General features: G+C 35.6%; 1 protein-coding gene across 4 annotated transcripts in view; it reads left to right on the forward strand.

Annotated features, from left to right (window-relative positions):
• The window catches only part of LOC133064753 (vacuolar protein sorting-associated protein 54-like), a 54,977-nt gene that overhangs the window by 14,151 nt on the left and 17,434 nt on the right, over positions 1-23,392 (forward strand). For 2 of the 4 annotated variants that reach the window (XM_061155197.1, XM_061155196.1), the window contains exons 2-6: positions 12,433-12,588; positions 14,701-14,942; positions 15,979-16,057; positions 18,013-18,047; positions 20,306-20,437. In XM_061155197.1, the coding sequence (XP_061011180.1) occupies positions 12,453-12,588; positions 14,701-14,942; positions 15,979-16,057; positions 18,013-18,047; positions 20,306-20,437 (624 nt within the window). In that variant the 5' untranslated portion in view covers positions 12,433-12,452. Of the gene's footprint in view, positions 1-12,432; positions 12,589-14,700; positions 14,943-15,978; positions 16,058-18,012; positions 18,048-20,305; positions 20,438-23,392 lie in introns of those variants that run through there. The other 2 variants (XM_061155198.1, XM_061155199.1) reach the window with 2 other exon arrangements.

Below are 23,392 nucleotides of genomic sequence, written 5' to 3' on the forward strand. Positions count from 1 at the left end.
TGCAGCTTAAGGAATATTCATTTTTTATCTAAAGAAAAAAAAAGTGGACTTTTACTAATATTTGTTATGAAGTTTGATACCAACATCTTCAATCAGTCCACATGTTTATTTATCAGATAGTCACATTATATTGATAAATGAGTAAGCTCAAGGGATTAACAGTAGTTTCCTTCACTTAGTTTATCCTTGTGATGCCTTTTATGAGTAGTTAATTAGGTTTACAAATTATGTTATATAGTTTTAAATAAACCAACTCTTACAAAATGTTCAATAACTCCTATAGAGAAGTCACATCTTGGATAAATACTAATAATGGAACCACAGTAAATAACAAAGCACAGAGTTGGATTCTCCTACTCTTAATACAAGCTTTTCCATAGCCATATATTAAAAGTACAAAAGAGCTGTCAAACTCAAGAATATGTTATGTATGTTTTTATTAACAAGAAGAAAAAGCATTTATTAACAAGAAGAAATTAGCAAACTTGCTAATTTTTTTTTCTTTTTCAGAAGTGGCATGTGACTTGACAGTAATATGTAACCAGACAGAATGAAATACACAGACACAGACAGGCAGACATATTAAATCTGTCCCCACAGGCTATTTTTGTTTGTTTTTAAATAAAAAAAGTTTTATATATAAAATTTTATATGTAAAGTATAGTGAAAAATAGAGTAGTTGATTTTTTAGAAACACTCAAGCTATTGTAAATCTGTTTTAAAAATGGATGTTTAAAAAAAAAATGGATGTTTGGAAATCTTCCGTCATTGTCGTATTTTGTTAAATGATGATCTCTTTAAAAGTCCAGAGTGGAGTTTTCTTCCTTGTTTTAAAAATCTCAAAATAGAGAGTTTAGACAGTGTGATCAGTGATTTCTTCCATTTGGTTCTACATCCATATGTGAGATACTTCCCCCTGCCCCAATAACAAGCATTAAAAGCCAGGTATAAAAATAAGTTGAACTCAGAGCCAAACCTTTGAATCACCATTTCATGAAGTTTAAATCAAGATTTTTAATAATAATGAATCACAGTGAAATCACATTACTATCTATTAAAAATAGAGTAAAAAGTTACTTTTTTGCCAGCAATTAACAGATTATTTTAAATGTTTTTCCTCTCTTAAAAAATTTCCATTTAGCATAATTTTATATTGTATGCATTAATATAATGCATGCTGTACCCTATATAATTTATAAATGATGATTTTTTAAAAGTTTTTTTAACTGATGGGCTATAGGATCAAAAAAGTTTGTAAATTGCTGATATAGATCATAAGTATCCCAGATCAAAGGAAGGCTAGTTTTCTCAGGGTTATTGTTGTTGTTTAGTCACTAAGTCGTATCCAACTCTTTTCGTGACCTCATGGACTATATAGCCCACCTGTTTTCTCTGTCTATGAGGTTTCCCAGGCAAGAATACTAGAGTGGGTTGCCATTTCCTTCTCCAAGGTATCTTCCCGACCAAGGGATTGAACTCGCTTCTCTGGCACTGGCAGACAGATTCTTTACCACTGAATCACCATGGAAGCCCTCTGAGGGTTAATAGCCATTAAAAAAGATTTATAGTGGAGGTAGATGTAAGGCTGAAGCTGAACTTTTGCTGTTTAATAATAGCATTGTTCCTGATTAATGAAGCGTCATAGTTAATCTTGTGTGTCAGTTTGACTGAGCTAAAGGATACCCATATTGATGGTAAAACATTATTTCCAAGTGTGTCTTTGAGGGTGTTCTGGAAGAAATTAGCACTTGATTCAGTGGACTGAGTAAAGATACCTGCCTTTGCCAGTGTGGGCGGGCATCATCATTTAATCCTTTGAGGGCCTGAATAAAACGGAAAGGCAAAGGAGGGTGAATTTGTTCTTTCCTCTTGAGCTGGGATGTTTATCTTCTCTGGCCCTCACACATCTGAGTTCTTGGTTCATGGCCTTTGGACTCGGGTCCTAATGCCAGTGGCCTCCTGGATTTCAGGCCTTTGACCTCAGACTGAATTATACCTTTGGCTTTCATGGTTCTCTAGTTTGCAGAAATCAGTGGTGGGACTTCTCTTGCCCTCCATATCAGGTTGGTGAGCCAATTCCTTGAATAACTATCTTGTAAATATCCTATTGAGTCTGTTTCTCTGGAGACCCTGACTAATATATACACAGTAATAAGTTTTCATAGGAAAACATTTGGAAAATTCCCAAAAGCACAAATGAATAAAAATTTCTTGTAACTTTGTGTTTGGAGGTAACCATTTTTAAAATTGTGGTATATGTCTGTGCATTTTTTTTGGAAATGCGTATGCTTATTTTAAATTAGAAAATTGGGATCATACTGACATACTACTTTATTTATTTATTTCATTTATTTTTATTAGTTGGAGGCTAATTACTTCACAACATTGCAGTGGGTTTTGTCATACATTGACATGCATCAGCCATGGAGTTACATGTATTCCCCATCCTGATCCCCCCTCCCACCTCCCTCTCCACCCGATTCCTCTGGGTCTTCCCAGTGCACCAGGCCTGAGCACTTGTCTCATGCATCCCACCTGGGCTGGTGATCTGTTTCACTATAGATAATATACATGCTGTTCTTTCGAAACATCCCACCCTCGCCTTCTCCCACAGAGTCCAAAAGTCTGTTCTGTACATCTGTGTCTCTTTTTCTGTTTTGCATATAGGGTTATCATTACCATCTTTCTAAATTCCATATATATGTGTTAGTATGCTGTAATGTTCTTTATCTTTCTGGCTTACTTCACTCTGTTTAATGGGCTCCAGTTTCATCCATCTCATTAGGACTGGTTCAAATGAATTCTTTTTAACGGCTGAGTAATATTCCATGGTGTATATATACCAATATGAAGCAACTGACATACTACTTTAAAACCTGTTTCCACTTAACAATATATGTTAAACATTTTTATGTCATTCAGTATTTTGCAATTCTATTAGACTTTTTTTAAATTGTAAAAATATGTGTAACATAACATTTACCATCTTAATAATTTTTAGGTATGCAGTTCAGTAGTGTTAAGTATATTCATGTTGTTGTGGAGCCAATCTCCAGAACTTTTTCATCTTGCAAAACTGAAACACTATAACATATTAAACAACTCTTTATTTTCCCACCCTGGCCCTTGACAACCACATACTTTCTGTCTCAGTGAATTTCACTGTTTCTATACTCTGTGTAAGTGGAATCATACAGCATTTATCTTTTTGTGATTGGCTTATTTCACTTCGCATAGTGTTGTCAAGGTTCATCCACGCTATAGCAAACATCAGAATTTCTTTTTTAAGGCTGAATAATAATAAAACATAGTATAATAATAGTATATATAATATACTATATATAGAATATACTAGTGTTTATATACTTATATATAAGTATTATATAATTAAATATATAATTATACTATTTATAATTATACATATAATATAATTATAGTATAATAATACTCAATGAACTGACTTGATAGACATGAGTTTGAGTGAACTCCGGGTGTTGGTGATGGACAGGGAGGCCTGGTGTGCTGCAGTCTATGGGGTCGCAAAGAGTCAGACACGACTGAGCAACTGAACTGAACTGAATAATACTCTATTATGTATATATATCACATTTGTTTATCCATTCATCTGTCAGTAAAAACTTGGGTTGCTTCCACCTCTTGGCTATTATGAATAATGTTGCAGTTACATGAGTATACAAATAACTCCTCAAGATACTGCTTTCTGTTCTTCTGGGGATATACATAGAAGTGGAATTGCTTTATCATATGGTAGTTCTATTTTTACTGTTGAAGGAATTGCCTTGCTGTTTTCTGAAATGGCTGCACCATTTTTCTTCCTACCGACAGTGCATGAGGCTTCTAGTACCTCCACATCCTTGCCAACACTTTTTGTTGTTTGATTGGTTGGTTTTCTTTTTCTTGGATAGTAACCATCCCAATGGATGTAAAGTTTGCAATCCTATTTTTAATGATAGTGTAATCCACTGGTTGTACTGTAGCTTATTAAATAACCAGTTTCTTCTTATTTAGGAGTTTGGTTGTTTCAACTTTTTTGCTTTTGAAAATAATGTTGAGATTATTTTTGTTCATATTTTAGAATGTGTGTATATTTTTCTTAACATATGTAATCTAGAAATGAAATTTGAAATGAACTTTGAAGGGAGAAGAGGCAATGAATAGGTAGAAAGATGGTATGAATATTCCAGGAAGGCATAGCCTTAACAAAGACAAGGAAGCCTTAGTAGCCTGATGGATTAAAGCGACATTTAGACCACCCTATCTAGAACAGAGATTATCCATGGGTAATAGGAAATAAGGGTAGAAAGGAAGGTAAGCATCAGGTTGTGGGATTCCTTGAGTACCAACTTGTAGAGCTTGGCATTTGTTTGGAAAATAATAAATAATTTTAAAGGTTTTTGATCTGAAGTATGGCAGAATGAAAACATTCTAGAAGGTTAATCCTGAAGCAATGTGCACAATGGTTTAAACTGGAAGCAGAGAGACCAATTAGAGGACCACAGTATGATAGAAGGTCAGTAGAGGGCAAGCAAGTTTAGATTTTATAAAGTAGGGTATATTATAAAGTAGAGTAATCACTTTTGAAAAATAGAAGGGAAGTAAAATGATTAATTAGTATATCTGTGTTAACCACTTTGGTGAAATGTTTTGTATACATTGAAATGGTAGAGGGGAAAAAAAAGTCTGGCTATTGCTTTACCTGTAATAGGCAATTCCATAGATGGTTCAGAGTTGGCTGTGAGTGATTTTGTAATATCAATGTTCTCTCTAAGCAGCTATTACTTTAATATAGAAGCAAGGGAGATTTTTGCATAGTACCTGGGTAATGCATCTGGTAAATGTTTCTCTGTCTCAGCTTCCTTCTCATTCAGCTTTTAAGGAATTCCAGATTCTGTGTATGGTATTACTCTTCTACAACATTAAAACCTAATTGAAATTTATTTATTTTTCTTCCATTTTTGAAGTTGTACAACAATGCCATCTTCAGGGCAGATTAGCAATTACAAATTTAATGTTTTTCTTTCTCTCTGATACTTATATTTCACATTATTTATTTAATGTTTAAAAAATATGAAAAGTTTCTTTCCCCTAACTTTTTATTGTGAAAACTAAAAAACACAGAAAAGTGAAAGAATAGAACATGCTATAATCATATGTACTTGACTTAAACCATTTTTAACCTTTTTGCCATTTTATCTGTGTGTATTTTTTTACTGAATCATTTGAAAATAAGTTGTAGGTGACATATTTCACTCCTGAATACTGTAGTGTTCATGTCCTGAATATAGGATAATTTTCCCATAATTTCAATATCATTAATCCACCTAAGAAAATTAATAGTAATTCCAAAATCTCCTACAACATCCAGTCCACATTCAAAATTCTCCAGTTGTTCCTATAGTGTATTAGAGCAGAATTTTTTTGAGCCAGCCTCCAATCAAGGCTCACAATTGCCTTTAGTTGTCTTTATTTTAATATAGAATACTTGCCCACCTTTCAAAAATGACATTGATCTAAATGTCCAGGCTAGTTTTCTTTTAGATTATCTCATAGTCTCAGTTTGTTTCCCCATGTTTGTTCTAAATCCCAATATCCTATTTCCATCTATTTTCTTAGACTGGAAGGTAGGTGTAGAGCAAAAGTACTTAAACTGCAGTTCACATATTCTTTAGGGTCTGTGAATAGAATTCAGGGAGTCTAAATTTTGGATGGGGAAAAAATTACATCTTTATTTTAATTCAGTGGTTCTCAACTGGGGTGATTTGTCCTCTCACCTCTCTTTCCCCACATAGGAATGTTTGGCTGTGTCTGAAGACATTTTAGTTGTCACAGCTGAGTGGAAGGCTGCTATTGGAATCAAGTGGATAGAGACTAGGGACGCATCTAAAGATCCTACAATGTACAGGGGGAGAACCCCCAACATCAAAGAATTATGTAAATCAAAATGTCAGTGTGAATGGTGCCATGGTTGAGAAACCCTGCTTTAACTGAATTTTAGCATTTCCTTTAATTGTGAATGTAAGAAACCCCCCTGCTGCTGCTGCTAAGTCACTTCAGTCATGTCCGACTCTGTGCGACCCCATAGACGGCAGCCCACCAGGCTACCCCGTCCCTGGGATTCTCCAGGCAAGAACACTGGAGTGGGTTGCTATTTCCTTCTCCAGTGCGTGAAAGTGAAAAGTGAAAGTGAAGTCGCTCAGTCGTGTCTGACTCTTAGCAACCTCATGGACTGCAGCCTACCAGGCTCCTCCATCCATGGGATTTTCCAGGCAAGAGTACTGGAGTGGGGTGCCATTGCCTTCTCCGAAGAAACCCCTCACATGGATATTAATGCTACCTATAACTTTGTTACCATGTGAAATTTCACATATTTTCATATCATATTAAATCGTTGCAAGGATCTCAAAATATTTATGCTCATTTATTGCTTAAGAATTAGATGTTGTTGTTGTAGTTCAATCACTAGGTCATGTCTGACTCTGCGACCCCATGGACTGTAGCACATCAGGCTCCTCTGTCTTCCACTGTCTTCTGGAATTTGCTCAAATTCATATCTGTTAAGTTGACGATGCTATCTAACCATCTCATTCTCTGCTGCCCTCTTCTCCTACCCTTAATCTTTCCCAGCCTCAGGGTCTTTTCCATTGAGTCAGCTCTTCACATCATGTGGCAAAGTATTGGAGCTTCATCTTCAGCAACAGTCCTTCCAGTGAATAGTCACGATTGATTTCCCCAGTCAGTCCTAAAGGAATTAGATAGATTTGCATAATCAAAAAGCAAAAATAGAGGCAGTTCAAGAGGGTGGAGTAGAAGGACATACACTCATTTCCTCCTGTGAGAGAGCACTGAAATCGCAACTAGCTATTGACAAACCATCAACAAGATGATGCCGGATCCTATTTAAAAAAGATATCCCACATTCAAAGACCCAGGAAAAAAAATAAATAAAAAAATAAACAGAAGAAAACCCCAAAATTATTACTGTATTATAATTTTAAAAGATATTTTGATAGCTATATTTAAGTGTAATTTTGTAATCTTACGTATTTTATGTATTGTAGACATCATTCTGCTAGGGTTCTATAGACTTCACCAGAGTGCTGAAGGAATCCACAGAACAAAGAGTCTTGACCCTTAGTCTAGAGGGTTGATTCGATTGGGTTAAACATTTTTGGTGAGAGTACTTCATAGGTGATGATATTTATCTCATACTGTCATTTCATGAATAACATAATATCAAATTGTCTTACTATTATGAATGATGCCAAGTTTGATGACTTGGTTAATTAAGGTGGTGACAGCCAGATTTTTCCATTTAGAGATACATTTTCCCCTTTGCATTGCAAGATCATCTGTTAAGGGGATATTAATTCTTAGTTATTAGGTGAATTTTCTGTTTTTGAGCAGCCTTTCACCTAATAGCTTTAGCGTACATTGATGATTTTTACATTGGGGTTTACAAAATGTTGATTTTCTGTTTCAGTCATTTCTTCATACTTACTGGCATTCCTCTGTAAAGAAGAGACTTCCTTTACCTATCCCACCCCACCCCTCTTCCTCATTGCTCTTCCTCCAAGTATCATGATAGATTCATTTTTTGTTTGTTCAATATGTTACACTCAGTTAGGGTTGTTTGTTTGTTTAGAGTTCTCAACTTGTCATAAATGTGACCAGTGGGAGCCCTTTTAACTTGATCCTTGGTCCTTTTGATAAATCCTACTGGTCTTAGAGGATTTCCTTGCTTTCTGACACAAGAGTTCTCATGATCGACTTGTTCTTTCTATGCTCCAGGTTTGGAGTCAACTATTTCTTTAAAGAATCATTATTTCTTCATAGGGAATGGTGTTTAGAAACCAGGGTCTGAGCACTTAGTGTGCTCACTGCTTCTGGCCCTTTTTAATAGAACATCTTAACTAAACTTCTAGCATAAAAAGATAATTTGATCTTTATCTTTCTGGCTTACTTCACTCTGTATAGTGGGCTCCAGTTTCATCCATCTCATTAGAACTGATTCAAATGAATTCTTTTTAATGGCTGAGTAATATTCCATGGTGTATATGTACCACAGCTTCCTTATCCATTCGTCTGCTGATGGGCATCTAGGTTGCTTGCTGCGATGAATTTAGAAAGATGGTAGTGATAACCCTATATGCAAAACAGAAAAAGAGACACAGATGTACAGAACAGACTTTGGGATTCTGTGGGAGAAGGCGAGGGTGGGATGTTTCGAGAGAACAGCATCAAAACATGTATATTGTTTAGGGTGAAACAGATCACCAGCCCAGGTGGAATGCATGAGACAAGTGCTCAGGCCTGGTGCACTGGGAAGACCCAGAGGGATCGGGTAGAGAGGGAGGTGGGAGGGGGAATCGGGATGGGGAATACATTTAAATCCATGGCTGATTCATGTCAATATATGACAAAAACCACTACAATATTGTAAAGTAATTAGCCTCCAACTAATAAAGATAAATGAAAAAAAAAAAGATAATTTGAATTACAGGAAAGAAAATCAAATGTTTTTGACTTATTCATCCTTACAGTTTCTTGCTTTTGAAATAATGAGCCTGTTTATTCCTTTCTTTATTAGCCCAGACCTATGCTTTTATCTGTTTACTGAAGGATTATTGTTAATTGTCTAATGTTTCTCTCTTCTCATCTGTCCTACATAACACCCATTTCATTCTTCGGTAGAATGTTATATACTGCCTATGTGGCAGGAACTGTATTAGGCGTGTAGAATACACAGGAAAATGGAAACATCAAGTTCACAGTCTAGTAGGAAAGATCTATATGAAAACCAAAATTTCAGTATGATTGGTGCAAAATAGAAATGCATAAACAGTGATTAAGTGTAAGAAATCAAAGAAGGCTTTAATAGAAGATATTTGAATATGGTATTGATGTAATTAGGATTACCATGTGAAGAAGGGTAGATCTATTTATAGATTCTCATTGTTTGGTGACCACTGGTTAAGTGCCCAGTTTGCATCTAGGTGGCAGTTACAAGTGCAAGTGTTATTAATAGAAATCAGGAGTTGCCTGCATTTAGTGCTGAGAGCTTTCCTTTTTCATGTATTCTGTGGTTTTTGTTTGTTTGTTTTTCTGAGTAGACTATTCTTAGCTTACATTAAAACTTTCTTACTATGATGCCTCATCATTTCTGTTCTTTAGCCTTTCAGTGAAAGATTATTTCTTTGAAAGATTATTCTCCTGAAATTGTTTGGTTTAGAGTCCATGTAGGTGTACTGTATTTGTTTATACATCCATGCTTTTTGAATAAATCCAGTGTGTTTTATTACCAATGATTGCATGTATTAAATGTCTGTATCATACTTGTTATGTGGTTATTAATACAAAGTTTGGTTCTTACTGTGTCTTAATAAAAACAGGGTGGTGAGAGGATTTGAGAGATGGTTAAAAATTGGGGCTCACTCAAGTAAATAGTACTCTGATTTTACATAATCTCTTTATAGCTAGAGATTGTCCCTCTTTTCATAGGAATTAGGAAGGATGTAGGGGAAAAAACCCCCAGAAACTTGTGTATGTTAACCAATTCAAAAACTTTAAGAGTAAATAAGATATCTTTATTTCTCCACCCAGGAGTCAGAAGTAACTTATAGGATCTAGAAATGTTTTTTTAAGTCCCCATCTTCCCAGGTATTTCTAGATCCCTAAGATGGCAATTAGACTTTCTTTTCACTGTAAAAACAATGTGATGGTAAATAGAATACATTGAAATGGTAATGTGCTATTGTTGGAATCAATGTTTAATTTATCTGACATCAAGCAATGGGTGTTTGACATAAATACATTTTCTATGTATTTGTAGCCTACATCTTTAAGTGTCAAAACATGTTTATTTTAGCTGTTTTATTTGTTGAAAGTAACAAAAATGTTAAACAGACTTAATGTTACATTTACAATTGTCTTTACCAAACACTTAATGTATGGGATTCTTTGTTATCACTGTTTCCTATCTTTTGGATATTTCTTTTCTCTTAAACATACAAATGCTTTTATACAGAAGTAACAGTGGTCATGTATGGATGTGAGAATTGGAACTGTGAAGAAAGCTGAGGGCCAAAAAATTGATGCTTTTGAACTGTGGTGTTGGAGAAGACTCTTGAGAGTCCCTTGGACTGCAAGGAGATCCAACCAGTCCGCCCTAGAAGAGATCAGTCCTGGGTATTCATTGGAAGGACTGATGCTGAAGCTGAAACTCCAGTACTTTGGCCACCTCATGCGAAGAGTTGACTCATTGGAAAAGACCCTGATGCTAGGAGGGATTGGGGGCAGGAGGAGAAGGGGATGACAGAGGATGAGATGGCTGGATGGCATCACAGCTTACTCAAGTAAGCTCTGGGAGTTGGTGATGGATAGGGAGGCCTGGCGTGCTGCGATTCATGGGGTCGCAAAGAGTCAGACACGACTGAGCGACTCAACTGAACAGAACTGTATACCTAATGTTCAGTTCAGTTCAGTCGCTCGGTCGTATCCAACTCTTTGCGACCCCATGGACTGCAGCGCACCAGGCTTCCCTGTCCATCACCAATTCCTGGAACCTACTCAAACTCATGTCCATCGCCTCAGTGATGCCATACAACCATCTCATCCCCTGTCATCCCCTTCTCCTCCTGCCTTCAATCTTTCCCAGCATCAGGGTCTTTTCCAATGAGTCAGTTCTTTGCATTAGGTAGCCAAAGTATTGGAGTTTCAGCTTCAGCATCAGTCCTTCCAATGAATATTCAGGACTGATTTCCTTTAGGATTGACTGGTTGGATCTCCTTGCAAAACGGTATAAATGCAATGGGCCAGTGGTGCCTTTCAAATCAAGACCCTGATTAATTTTCCCAGATATTTTCATCATCATACTCTTTTCCCCCTAAACTTCTAATGGCTCCTGTAGTCTGGCCATATTGTCTTTGTGTGTGTGTGTAAATATGGTTTACTTGTCAGTACTTTTGGTAGCATTTTTGTCAGCAAACATTTGTCTCTAGCCAAGTCAGTTTCCATACAGTCTTATGATTATTTCATGTCTCTCAACCTTTGTTCACGCTGTTTTTGCTTTCTGTTCAGGAACTTTGAGGAAATTATTTATCTCTGTTCTTTTCTTAGCAGCTTGTTTCTACTAGTCTCAGGAAATAGCATAATTGAATGTGTTTCCTTGTGTTAGCAGGACTGAAACAGGTATCCTGGGATGTCTGGGATATGTAATTTTAAACTTACTATGAAACTACAGAGGAGTTAGAGTGGATAACTTTTTTTGTCACCAGTCTTACCCTTATATCGCTGCTTTTTATATCTTACTCTTGTTTTTCTATTCACTTCATTTCCTGAATTGACTTTGCAAAAAACTTGTTAAACCACATGTATTTTTATAAACTACCTAGTCCTTCTGGGCCTTGCTATACTTATCTCTAGTACTGGGAAACTTAGACAAGGTGATCTCTTAAGTGCCTTTTCAAATAAAGGCTTCTGATTATTTTCATTTATTTATTCCTTCATTAAAAATATTTATCAAATGCCTAGTGTTTGGTTCATATGATCAGCAATGTAACAGTTTCTACTGTCCGATAATAAAATAATACATATTCTTCATTATCCAGGTTATGTATCGCTTCATTTGTAAAGTCCTACCTGACGTTGTAGCCTTTATTATGTTGTCTTCCCCACAAATTCTTTCTGTACTTTTTAAAAAGTGTAGACATAGATTAACTTGTGTTTTGTTTAAGGATTTGATTATTTTGATTACCTAAAATAATTGTGAGTACCTTGAAGAATGATACTTCTTTTATAAACATTTAATATAGTGACTGTCACATAGTAATTGTAATCATAATGATTACTGACATTTGTGAACACTAACTTTGAGGTAGGCATTGTTTTAAATGCTTTACATACATCTGGTCCTTTAATTCTTACAAAATGTTTATGAGATGAATGCTTTTCATCTCCATTTTTACAGATGAAGTAAAGCATACAAAGGTTAAGTAAATTTCCTCAAGGTTATATTGCTGGTAAGTGAAGCTGGAATATGAGTTCAGTCAGATTTCAAAACTCCATGCATTTACCCATTTTGCTGTAATGCTGAATTATATACTTGTTGACTGAATGGACTGTTTTTAATTTTAATATATATTGGTTACAGTTTTGGTATCTAGTTTCACTTTGGATAAAAGGCTAAGGATATTGCACTTTGAGGAGAATATTTTTTAAACAAGGACCAATAACTTTCCTAGCAAACTAAATATAATGAATGACTCCCACAATTAATAGTATTCAAATTATGTGCTTACACCTTGATGGATTTTAAATAGTCTGTTTTGAAAGAAAATTTATGACATGCATAATACTTTTAGGTGAATTATGATTTGTATTGTGTCTTGATTATTGTTTGTTGCTCATTTTCAGTTGAGTGGTGATTTTATGCAATGGCTTCAAGCCACAGTTCTTCACCAGTGCCTCAAGGAAGCAGCAGTGATGTTTTCTTTAAAAAAGAGGTAGACCCGACAAAACACGTTCGACCTGTGCAGTCACTGCCAGATGTGTGTCCCAAGGAACCCACAGGTAATGCTTTTCTTTTTTTTAAGGAATTTTATTGAGAATTTGTTTTATCTTTAAATGAATAGTTAGATTCCATATACTTAAAAGAGTAAATGTGAAAACTAGGATGACATATAACTTGGAAATAAATTGATTGGGAAATTGGAATATAGTTCTTTTTATATGTTTCCATAAAAGAAGTCACTTAGAGAAATTGAAAAAAAAAATTGAAGACGAGGGTACAGATTGAAAGCTCTTCAGTTAAACGTAGTACAGTTAGTCCTCATTATTTGCAGAGTCTACATTTGCAAATTTACCTAATTCCTAAATCTTAGTTGTAACCCTCAAATCACTATTTGTGGCACTTTCGTGGTCATTTGCAGATGTGCACAAAGGAGTGAAAAATTTGAATTGCCTGATGTACACGTTCCCACCTGAAATTGAACAAAGCAGCACTCTGCCTTCTTTCAGCCTTTAAGCTGTAAACACATGTCCCTTTTGTGGTCTGTTTAGTGCCACACTTTTTTGTATTCTTGCTCATGATTTTGCTATTCAAAATGGTTTCCAAACATAGCACTGAAGTGCTTTCTAGTGATTCTACGCACAGGAGGGCTACATGAGGGAAATATGTTGTGTAAGATTTATTCAGGTATAAGTAACCATGAGTACAGTGTTAAAGACTGAACAATATATATTAAATAAGGTGTCTTTAAACAGAAACACACACAAAATAAGATTATATGTTGATTGGATGATGAAAGTTCCAGAGATTTGTAGGAGCATAACCCAGTATTATGCATAACCCTATTTAGAAGTGAAGAAGAACTAAAGAGCCTCTGGATGAAAGTGAAAGAGGCAAGTGAAAAAGTTGGCTTAAAGCTCAACATTCAGAAAACAAAGATCCTGGCCTCTGGTCCCATCACTTCATGGCAAATAGATGGGGAAACAGTGGAAACAATGACAGACTTTATTTTGGGGGGCTCCAAAAATCACTGCAGATGGTGATTGCAGCCATGAAATTAAAAGACGCTTACTCCTTGAAAGAAAAGTTATGACGAACCTAGACAACCTAGACAGCATATTAAAAAGCAGAGACAGAGGTCCATTTAGTCAAGGCTGTGGTTTTTCGAGTAGTCATGAATGGATGTGAGAGTTGGACTATAAAGAAAGCTGAGCGCTGAAGAATTGATGCTTTTGAACTGTGGTGTTGGAGAAGACTCTTGAGAGTCCCTTGGACTACAAGGAGATCCAACCAGTGCATCCTAAAGGAGATCAGTCCTGAACATTCATTGGAAGGACTGACGTTGAAGCTGAAACTCCAATACTTTGGCCACCTGATGCGAAGAGCTGACTCATTGGAAAAGACCCTGATGCTGGGAAAGATTGAAGGAGAGAGGAGAAGGGGACGACAGAGGATGAGATGGTTGGATGGCATCACTGACTCAATGGACATGAGTTTGAGTAGACTCTGGGAGTTGGTGATGGACAGGGAGACCTGGCATGCTGCAGTCCACGGGGTCACAAGGAGTCGGACACAACTGAGTGACTGAACTGAACTGAACTGAACCTTGTATATCCCATGGGGACAAAGGTTCATTATTTGCTTATTATGTGTTCTAGTGACTTTATAGAACATACCGAGTAACGAGAACCAACTGCATGTTTTTCTTTCCTCTATGGTTAATGTTACAGCAGCATTTCAGTTGTTTAATTATAAGCTGAAAAAAAGGATATTGGAACCAGGTCTGCCATAAAACAAAAGAGAAATATGCCTACCCATGAAAAAATCTGGAGTAATAAAGAATAGAAGATATACAATAGAAGGTAGAAGAGTTTTGATGTTGAAAAATGTTTTTATTTTGAAAAAAAAATTTCCTTAATTGTACATTAAAGAAAGAGATAATGAAAGACTTTCTTCACCCCACTGTTCAATTATAACCCTCAAATTTTGTATATCTGTTATCTTGTACATTTTTTTCGTCCCCTTTGGCAGTTGATATTGAAAGCTGACAGTTAAGACAATTGCTATAGAAGGGAGAGTTTAGTTGCTTTGTATAACCTAAACATCTGTTTTTCTAGAATGTACTTTCAAACATAAAACTTACTTTACAAAGTTCTCTTGTTTACTTTTTGCAGGTGATTCAAATAGTTTATGTGTTGCCCCATCTCTAGTTACAGATCAACATAGATGGACTATATATCATTCCAAAGTAAATCTCCCAGCAGCATTAAATGATCCTAGATTAGCAAAAAGAGAATCTGACTTCTTCACAAAAACATGGGGATTGGACTTTGTGGACACTGAAGTCATACCTTCATTCTACCTCCCACAGATCAGCAAGGAACATTTTACAGTATATCAACAGGAAATCTCTCAGGTAATATCTAATCTTGAAGTAATAGGTCAAAAGTGAAAGAAACGTTTCTTGTTTGATTTATTCTGACAGGTGTGAGGTGGTATCTCACTGTGGTTTTAATTTGCTTTTCCCTGATGATTACTGATGTGAACATCTTTTCATGTGTCTGTTGACCATTTGTGTGTCTTCTTCACATGGCCCCTGTGGGGTTGTGACTCAGGCAGTGGCTACGGGCCTACTGGAGGGGTGGCGCTGAGTCCCCGTGTGGCTGTCTGCTCAACCTGGGGTGGGCTCAGGGCTGCGTTCCCAGTGCTAATAGACTAGAGGGAGGATTCCAAAATGGTGCTTACCAGCACTGGTGTCATTGCAGTACGGCATGCTCCCAAAATGTCTGCTCCCATTATCTCCATTCCCTGGAGGCATCCCAGTTGCCTCTTGCCTCTTCCAAGTTTATCCAATGGGTTTCAAGCAAACTCCTTTCAGATAGCTGTCTATGGCTGTGTTGGGTCTTTGTTGAGGCATTCGGGATCTTCCTTTGCAGTACGTGGACACTTCAGGGAGGCACGCAGGCTTGAGCTTCTCTTTAGTTGTGGGTGGGTGCCAGAGTGTGGGGGTTTCAGTAGTTGCAGCTCACAGGCTTAGGTGCTCCAAGGCATATGGGATCTTAGTTCCTCCACAGGGATTGAACCCATGTTCCCTGCATTAGAAGGCAGATTCTTAACCATTGGGCCACCAGGGAAGTCCCCCGAAAGTTGTTTTCTTCATTGATTTCTGTTATAAAAATAAGGGTTTTTTTAATTGACTTTCCCACTTCATTCCAAGTTTATGGAGATTTTGCTATAACTGTATAAAATGGGTAAGTATATAGACATTCATTTATCTAAGTGATATTTGGTTTATTAAGCATACTTGTTACTTGTATTTAAGAGGCTAGTGATTTCATATTAGAAAATTTTAGAACTTATTTGGTATATTCTGATATTCTGTTGTTAAATATTTTAATGCTTTGAATACTTATATTGCCACATAGCATTGATAACATTTGTCTTTTTAATAGAGAGAGAAGATTCATGAGAGATGCAAGAATATTTGTCCCCCTAAAGATACCTTTGACAGAACTCTCTTACATACTCATGGTAAGAATATGTGCTGTTTGTAGCACAGAATCTTAATTTGGGGACCTTGTTAACTGTAATATCTTAATTTTTATTTCTAGCAAAACTTGTGTAGCCTACAATCATAATCTTTTGTAAAACATAATCTTTTGTAAATCTTTTGTTAAAAAGAAAAACCATGGATCTGATGGTAGTGTTATCCTTCAGTTCAACAAATACTTATTTAATATTCAGATGCTTTGTACTTTGCTTGTTACCTAAAAATACATGTGGATAGTAAATTTATAGGCGATGATAAAACTGGAGGCAAGAATACAGTTGAAGGCTATTGCCATAATACAACTGAGGAATCATGTGTCCCTAATAGCAGTTATAATGAAGATGGAGAGGAAATCAGATCTTTAAGATATGCCTCAGAAATGGAGACACAAGTTTTGGTTGTCAGTTGTTCGTTAGTAATGGAGCAAGATGGTTAAAGGATGATTCCCAGATTTTTTACTTGGACAGCTGGCTAGGTGAGAGGTACAGTTTGGTGAGAGAGGTAATACTGGAAGAGGAGGAATTCTGGAGGAGATGGAGGGTGGTTTAATTGAAGTTTTGCAAGGAAGGAGAAGTCTGGTATATAACCCAAAACTCAGCAAAGAAATCTAGGCTGGAGGTAGCAAGTATGATAGATGTTATCATAGACCACATGCTGGCCAATAGAATGGTAGTTGAATCCAAGGGCCTAGGTGGGATCACCTAGGAAGATGTGAGTAGTAAGGAGAAAAGAACTAATGATAGAACACTAGAAAGCTGTCACATTTAAATGGCAGTAGAAAATGAGGTACTTGGAGACTAAAAAGTAGTAGTCAGAGAGTAGGAGAGTCAGCCAAGAGAGAGTTCCACCTTAGAAATAAAAGATAGCTAGAATTTCAAAGAAATGTGAATGATTAGTCCACAGTGTCAGAATACTTCAGGGATAGAGCAGGTTGGCACACTGAGATGTCTCTATGGATTTGGCAATTTGGGAGATCTTAGGGAGAACATGTAGACTGGAGTAGTGGTTACAGAAACGTCAATACTGTGTGCTAAGGAGCAAGTATAAAAGTAAGAAGTGGAGACTGCCAGTGTGAATGTGTCTTGAAGATCTGAGATGTAAAGTTTTGACTAGAGGGAACAGAATCCCTCTAGTTTGTTTCTACAAGTAGTTGTGGTAGGAGGATGTTTTTGCAAGGCCAGGATTAGATGAGGCAAGAGAGATGTTTCCATAATCCCGAGAGTGAGTGCTTCCTGAAATTTTGCACCTGAGATTCTCCTTTGCCTTAGTCTACTCTAGGCCCAGGGTTTTATCTTTTCATCGTCATCTTTTTTTTTTTTTTTTTTGATGGAAGAGAACTGAGCATGTTTGTATACCAAGAGGAAAGGGCTTCTAAAGGTTAAAAGTATGGAGAGGCAGGGTAGTTGATGAAGTGAGCTCAGAGAAGAGGCAGAAGGGGATGGAGTCCAAGTACAGAAAGCTTAGTTTGGAAAGGAGGGCGCCTTATCTTGAGATCTGATTGGTGAGACAAAGGAGGTTCATTTTCAAGAAGCTTGTAGATGATACAAATTAAGATGTCTAAGAAGAAAACTAATATGGTATTAAAAAAAACTTTGATCAAAGAAATTCTGGATGGGATGGTGAATATTTTGAACAATAAAAAGAGTATTTCTATAAGATAGTACCAAGCTTTCTGTGTCCATTTTAAAAAGATTTGAAATATATTTAGTTGTTTTATTGCTACTATACAATTGATAAAAATTATTTGAAACATGTCTTATTCAGCACTTTGCCTACTGCTAGACATAAGGAAGTGTTTATTTATTGAAGAAAGAAACTTAAGTGGTTATTTAGTTGTGACCTAGTATAGTGTTGAATCTGTCAAAATATATTTTATGGAAATAAAGTGAAAACAAGTTTTAAAAAATCATATTTTTCCTTTTCTTTTTAAAAATAGATAAATCCAGGACAGATCTGGAGCAAGTACCTAAGGTAACAAAGCTTGAAAAATGAGAATACAGCTTTTTAATATTTGATCTTTAATTTTGTCTTGAAAGAAACCCTCATTGGGCTGTTTTCTGACACTTTGACCACTTTGATTTTTCTGGGACTTTGTTGCATCACTTGATTCGCTCTCTTTTCCATTATCAGTATCTTCTTTATCACCAAAACCTACAAATACGTTTAAATCTCTTCATTAAAAAAAAAATATTTGATCTTAATGCATCCTCAGTTACTCAGTTGTATCTAACTCTTTGCAATCCCATGGACTGTAGTCTGCCAGGCTCCTCTGTGGGATTTTTCAGGCAAGAATACTGGAGCGGGTTGCCATTTCCTCCTCCAGGGGATCTTCCAGCCCAGAGACTGAACCCACATCTCCTGCATCTCCTTCATTGGCAGGCCGATTCTTTACCACTAAGCCACCTGGGAAGCCCCCATTGATCTTATTACCCCACCAAATTATTAGAGATATTTCTTTGTATGAAAATTTGTGTAGAGGCGTGTAATAGATGAATGTGTTTTTGTTTTCTGGGGAAAGAGTCCATTGCATTCATCAGATTCTCAAAGGTCTATGATAATTGCTTTTTAGGGTGAGAAGAGACAGAAAGATGAAAGAAACAGGAAAGGGCAGTCATGTTTAAAGTTCTTTGATTTCTACAAAACAAAATTCAAACTCTTGTCATTTAAGGCCCTTAATTATTTGTTTCCTTCATAGTCATACTCTTAACTTTTGCCTGCTAATCTTAGACATTCTTTATTTTTTATTTTTTACACATTTTTTACTTCAAACTTTTTTGCTGGCTCCATGCTTTATTTGCACTGTTCCTTTAGCCTGAAAGACTTTTACCTCTCCGTATCTAATCTTGTATAGTTTCTTGCTTAAATGGCAACTTGTATGAATACATTTCTCCCAAATGAAGATCATTAGACCCTTTGCCAAACTCTAATAGCATTTTATCTAGATCCCTACTGTCCCTTTTAAGACATTTGTCACTCTTTTCCTTATAAAATATTTATGTATATGTTTTATCACATCTCTGTGGCAAAAAGATCCTTGAAATTAGGATCTCTGTAATAATCTAGCTTTGTTTCCACCTTAGTGCCTAGCATAAGAATAAATCATAATCATAAACATGTATTGAATTAATCAATCCTTTTAGTTATACTAGAGGGATTAGAAAGTATACTCATGTCCCTAGTTCCTAGGGAGGAACATGAGTTCCTAGGGAAATTTCCTAATCATCAGTCAGTTCAGTTCAGTTGCTCAGTTGTGTCCGACTCTTTGCAGCCCCATGGGCTGCAGCACGCGAGGCTTCCCTGTCCATCACCAACTCCTGGAGCTTGCTCAAACTCATGTCCATTGAGTTGGTGATGCCATCCAACCATATCATCCTCTGTTTTCTCCTTCTCTTCCTGCCTTCAATCTTTTCCCAATCATATTCATACTAATTTTGGATATGGGTCATATGAATCAGTAAATATAGTAAAATACAGAAATTAATTAAGAAATTAATTGATTAAAACATGTTTCAAGCCTTATTCTGTGTGCTGGAATACAAAGATTAATAATCTGTAAATCCAGTCTTACAGAAACATATCGTCTCTGGGGAGAGATGTAGATATTAAGTAATATTTATGAAGTATGAGATAAATAAGTATACATGGTATACTTGTGTTTAGAAAAGTGAAAGTAAAAGTCACTGAGTCATGTCTGACTCTTTGCGGCCCCATGGACTGTATAGTCCATAGAATTCTCTAGGCCAGAATACTGGAGTGGGTAGCCTTTCCCTTCTCCAGGGGATCTTCCCAACCCAGAGATCAAACCCAGGTCTCCCGCATTGCAGGTGGATTCTTTACCAGCTGAGCCACAAGGGAAGCCCCTTGTGTTCAGAGATGGGGTTAAGTAAATTTTGTAAAGTATGAGGTAAATAAAGCTCTTTATACCTTTCTAAGAGAGTGTGGTCTGTCAGTCATGGGAATTCACTGAGAAATTTAAAAAGAGAATTTGATTATAATAGTTACAGTTGCCTTTTAATGGTAAATCTGACAGTAGTATAGAGCATAGATTAGGGAAGGATATCAGTAAGTAGCCATTTGCTGTAATCCAGAGATAGATTTTTGTATACATAGCTTGTTATTACTGCTTTTTTCTGTATATGTCTGAGATTCAAGTTAATTATTTTAGTGAAGGGGATATTAGATGTAAAGAAAATGTTTATCTAATTGAGGGAAATGCATTTTTTTATTAGATTTTTATGAAACCAGATTTTGCCTTGGACGATTCCTTAACTTTTAATTCAGTTTTACCATGGTCTCATTTTAATACTGCTGGTGGAAAAGGAAATCGTGATGCAGCTTCCTCAAAGTTGCTACAAGAAAAGGTAATTTTTATTTTTTCCATGTAGAAAACTATTTTAATTAAATGATACAATTGGGTTGGCCAAAAAATTCATTCAGATTTTTTGTAATATCATACAGAAAAACCTGAATGAATATTTTGGCCAACCCAATGTTTGTGTGTTTTCATATTAGTTACTTAGTAGGCACTAATTCCTTTAATTTCATCTTTATTGTTACTGAAAATCTGAACCCTTTAAATCTTAACTGATAAAGTAAACAGTATTTTGTTTCAATGCAGTATACCAGTTGTGCTGTTGAAAAGGAAAAGCTCATTGTTTGAGTGCTTCTTATCTGAATCAGCAGTTGACAGAAATTCAGATGAAAGGATGTAGTAGATAATGCAATTGTTTTACATTTATTCCAAACAATATATTGGCTAATTTTGTATTCTTTATGACTTAAATCACAGAAAATGAGCTTTTCCTAAGAAACTATTTTTCCTCCTTTACACATAGTAATGATTATTTTGAAGCAAAAATATCATAGTTAAAAATTACAGTGTTCATTTAGCTTTGCAAAGCCTAGCCTTTTGCATGTCTGCAGTTTTTCAAAATTTTATAATGGTCTATATTTGAGAAGTCAACACCTGAAAGTCATTTAAAATGTAAAACTTTAAACAGAACTCACATATCAAGACTCTTAAAACTGGAATAGGAAGTAAAGACCTTTGATCTCTGTTCTTTCCTAGCACTCAATTTAGAACATTCCTGAAACTGACTGTGGTTCCTAAACTGAGATGAAGCATTCTGTTGTAGTCTAATGACAGCTCTTGGCAGTCTGAAAGCTTGTCTCATGTGAGCTATTCAATAAGTTGGGTCTAGTCCTCTTCAACTGAAGAAAGGGAGAGGAGAAGAAATGTGAGGAAAGAATTATGAGTATGCCTTCCTCATAGTTGAAAATGAGTCCCCCCCCCCCTTTTTTTTTGGGCAACATTTTCATCTATGAAATGGTTTTCCTTGAGTAAAAATAAATTCATAAATCTTAGGAGAAGGATAGATTTATGGACATAGGCTCACTCCCAGACTGCTTTTTTACATTCCAAGTATATCTCCTTGTATACCTTAAAAGAGAAAAACAACAGAAGCCAATAAAAATTTCATCAATCTATACAAATACTTTTATGAATACTTTAAAAAATTGTTCCTTTTATAGAATTTTAATAGGAAATGAATTATGAAAATATTATGTCTTTGAAAAGAATATATCAATGGAATATTGATAAATTGCAAAAATCTTTGAAACTCAAATGAAACACTTTTCTCATGCTAAATGTTAGAGTGACTAATGGAATTTTTTTTTTTTGTTTGGTAAGTTGCAAAATCAGCTTTGTTACTTTTACATTTTGTTTCCTTCTCACTCTGCTCTATTCTTAGAAAAGGAATGGAAAACAGGATTCCAAGACAGGATTCAGACTCACTATATGATTGATGATACTTCTTTTATCTTGCTAGCTTTAAAGAGGGGATGCTAGCAAGGATTAGAGAAATTTATATCTTATTGTAGTTCTGCTATCCAAAGTTGTGTTCTGCAATGAGATTAACGAGTTTGGTTTAGAATGTAAATCATTGCACTGCTTCCTTCATTAAGGAAGTCTTTCTATGAAAAATTCTAGCAAAGTTCCTTATTTCGTCATGGACCTCTGAACGGTTCGCAAACTGGCAGCAGCGTATGAACTGCATCCCGAGTAGCACTGTCCTAAAGGAGTTCCTTGTTCTCTGTTTCCTGAAAATTGAGTTACTTTAGCTTGTGATGTACCTAAGTACTTTCATCCCTAATTGCTTTTTAGGTAAATAAATGAGCAGTCATTGAAGATAAAAAGAACAACAGCAAGAGAGTATAAATCAAGAGATTTAAACTATAAAGGAATGTCTTGTTTGTAACCTATTTATGAATAGACTGTTGAAGGAGTCTTATTGGAGATATGCATCATCCTGCATAGTTTTAAGGAAACAAGCTTGGTGACCAAATAATCTCCTAATTTTATGAGTCCTAAATGTAGAAAACCCATTAACCCTTTAACTGTGAATTCTTCTGAGATGTTCAGAGACAATTCTTAAAGTTTAAGCTATGGGTTGAAGACTCTAAAAGTAAAAAAGTGGGAGAGAAATAGAAAGATAATGTAGCCAAAAAAAGACATATGCAGTTTTGAAGGAAGAAAAGACAACTCAAGTTTTAGGAGTCCATATTTGAAATTAGAAAGCATTTTTAATATATGTTACTCTAGGAATTAATTTTGATCGTGTTACCAATAAAATATATATGAATTAATTGTTTTAGGCATCTATCAATCATTTAAGAGGAAAGCACATTGGAAATAACCTGGATTTTACAAATTGATAAAAGAATAATTGCTGAAATGTAAAATAAACAGCCCTGAAAAAAAAAGATCCAAATGAATTCTGGTACATTCTACAATTGGTGACTTGATCGCCAGTCTTTCATGAATTCTGTAGTGTTTTGAGGCAGCATGGTGCAGTAGAAAGAACTTCAGTTTTTGAGTTAGACAAACTTGAGCTTAAATTTCAGTTTTTCTGCTTACTAATTATGTGACTTTATTCAAGTAATTTAATGTTTCTGAGCCTTAGTATCTTCATCTGTAAAAGAAAATAATAATAAAACCTGTATTCTAAGACTGTTAAATTAGTAAATTATATATATATATATGTATATATATATATAAAATACCAGTGCCTGATGCATAGAAGGAAGCAGTCAATAAATGATAACCTATAACTATCTTTCAGTCAGATAAATGACTTGATATTGGTGATAGTGATGATGTGTAGAGGTAAAGGAAATCAATCTTCTCTCTCTCAGATCTTGGAACTTCTGAAACTAGGTTATACTCTGAGGTGACTGTGGGGTACTTTTACTTTCTAGAAAGTAGTTGGTGTTTAGAGGGCAGTAATGGCAGGAGCAGAGGAAGAAGGTAAATC

The sequence above is a fragment of the Dama dama genome, chromosome 11, assembly GCF_033118175.1.
Source record: "Dama dama isolate Ldn47 chromosome 11, ASM3311817v1, whole genome shotgun sequence".
Lineage (NCBI taxonomy): Eukaryota > Metazoa > Chordata > Mammalia > Artiodactyla > Cervidae > Dama > Dama dama.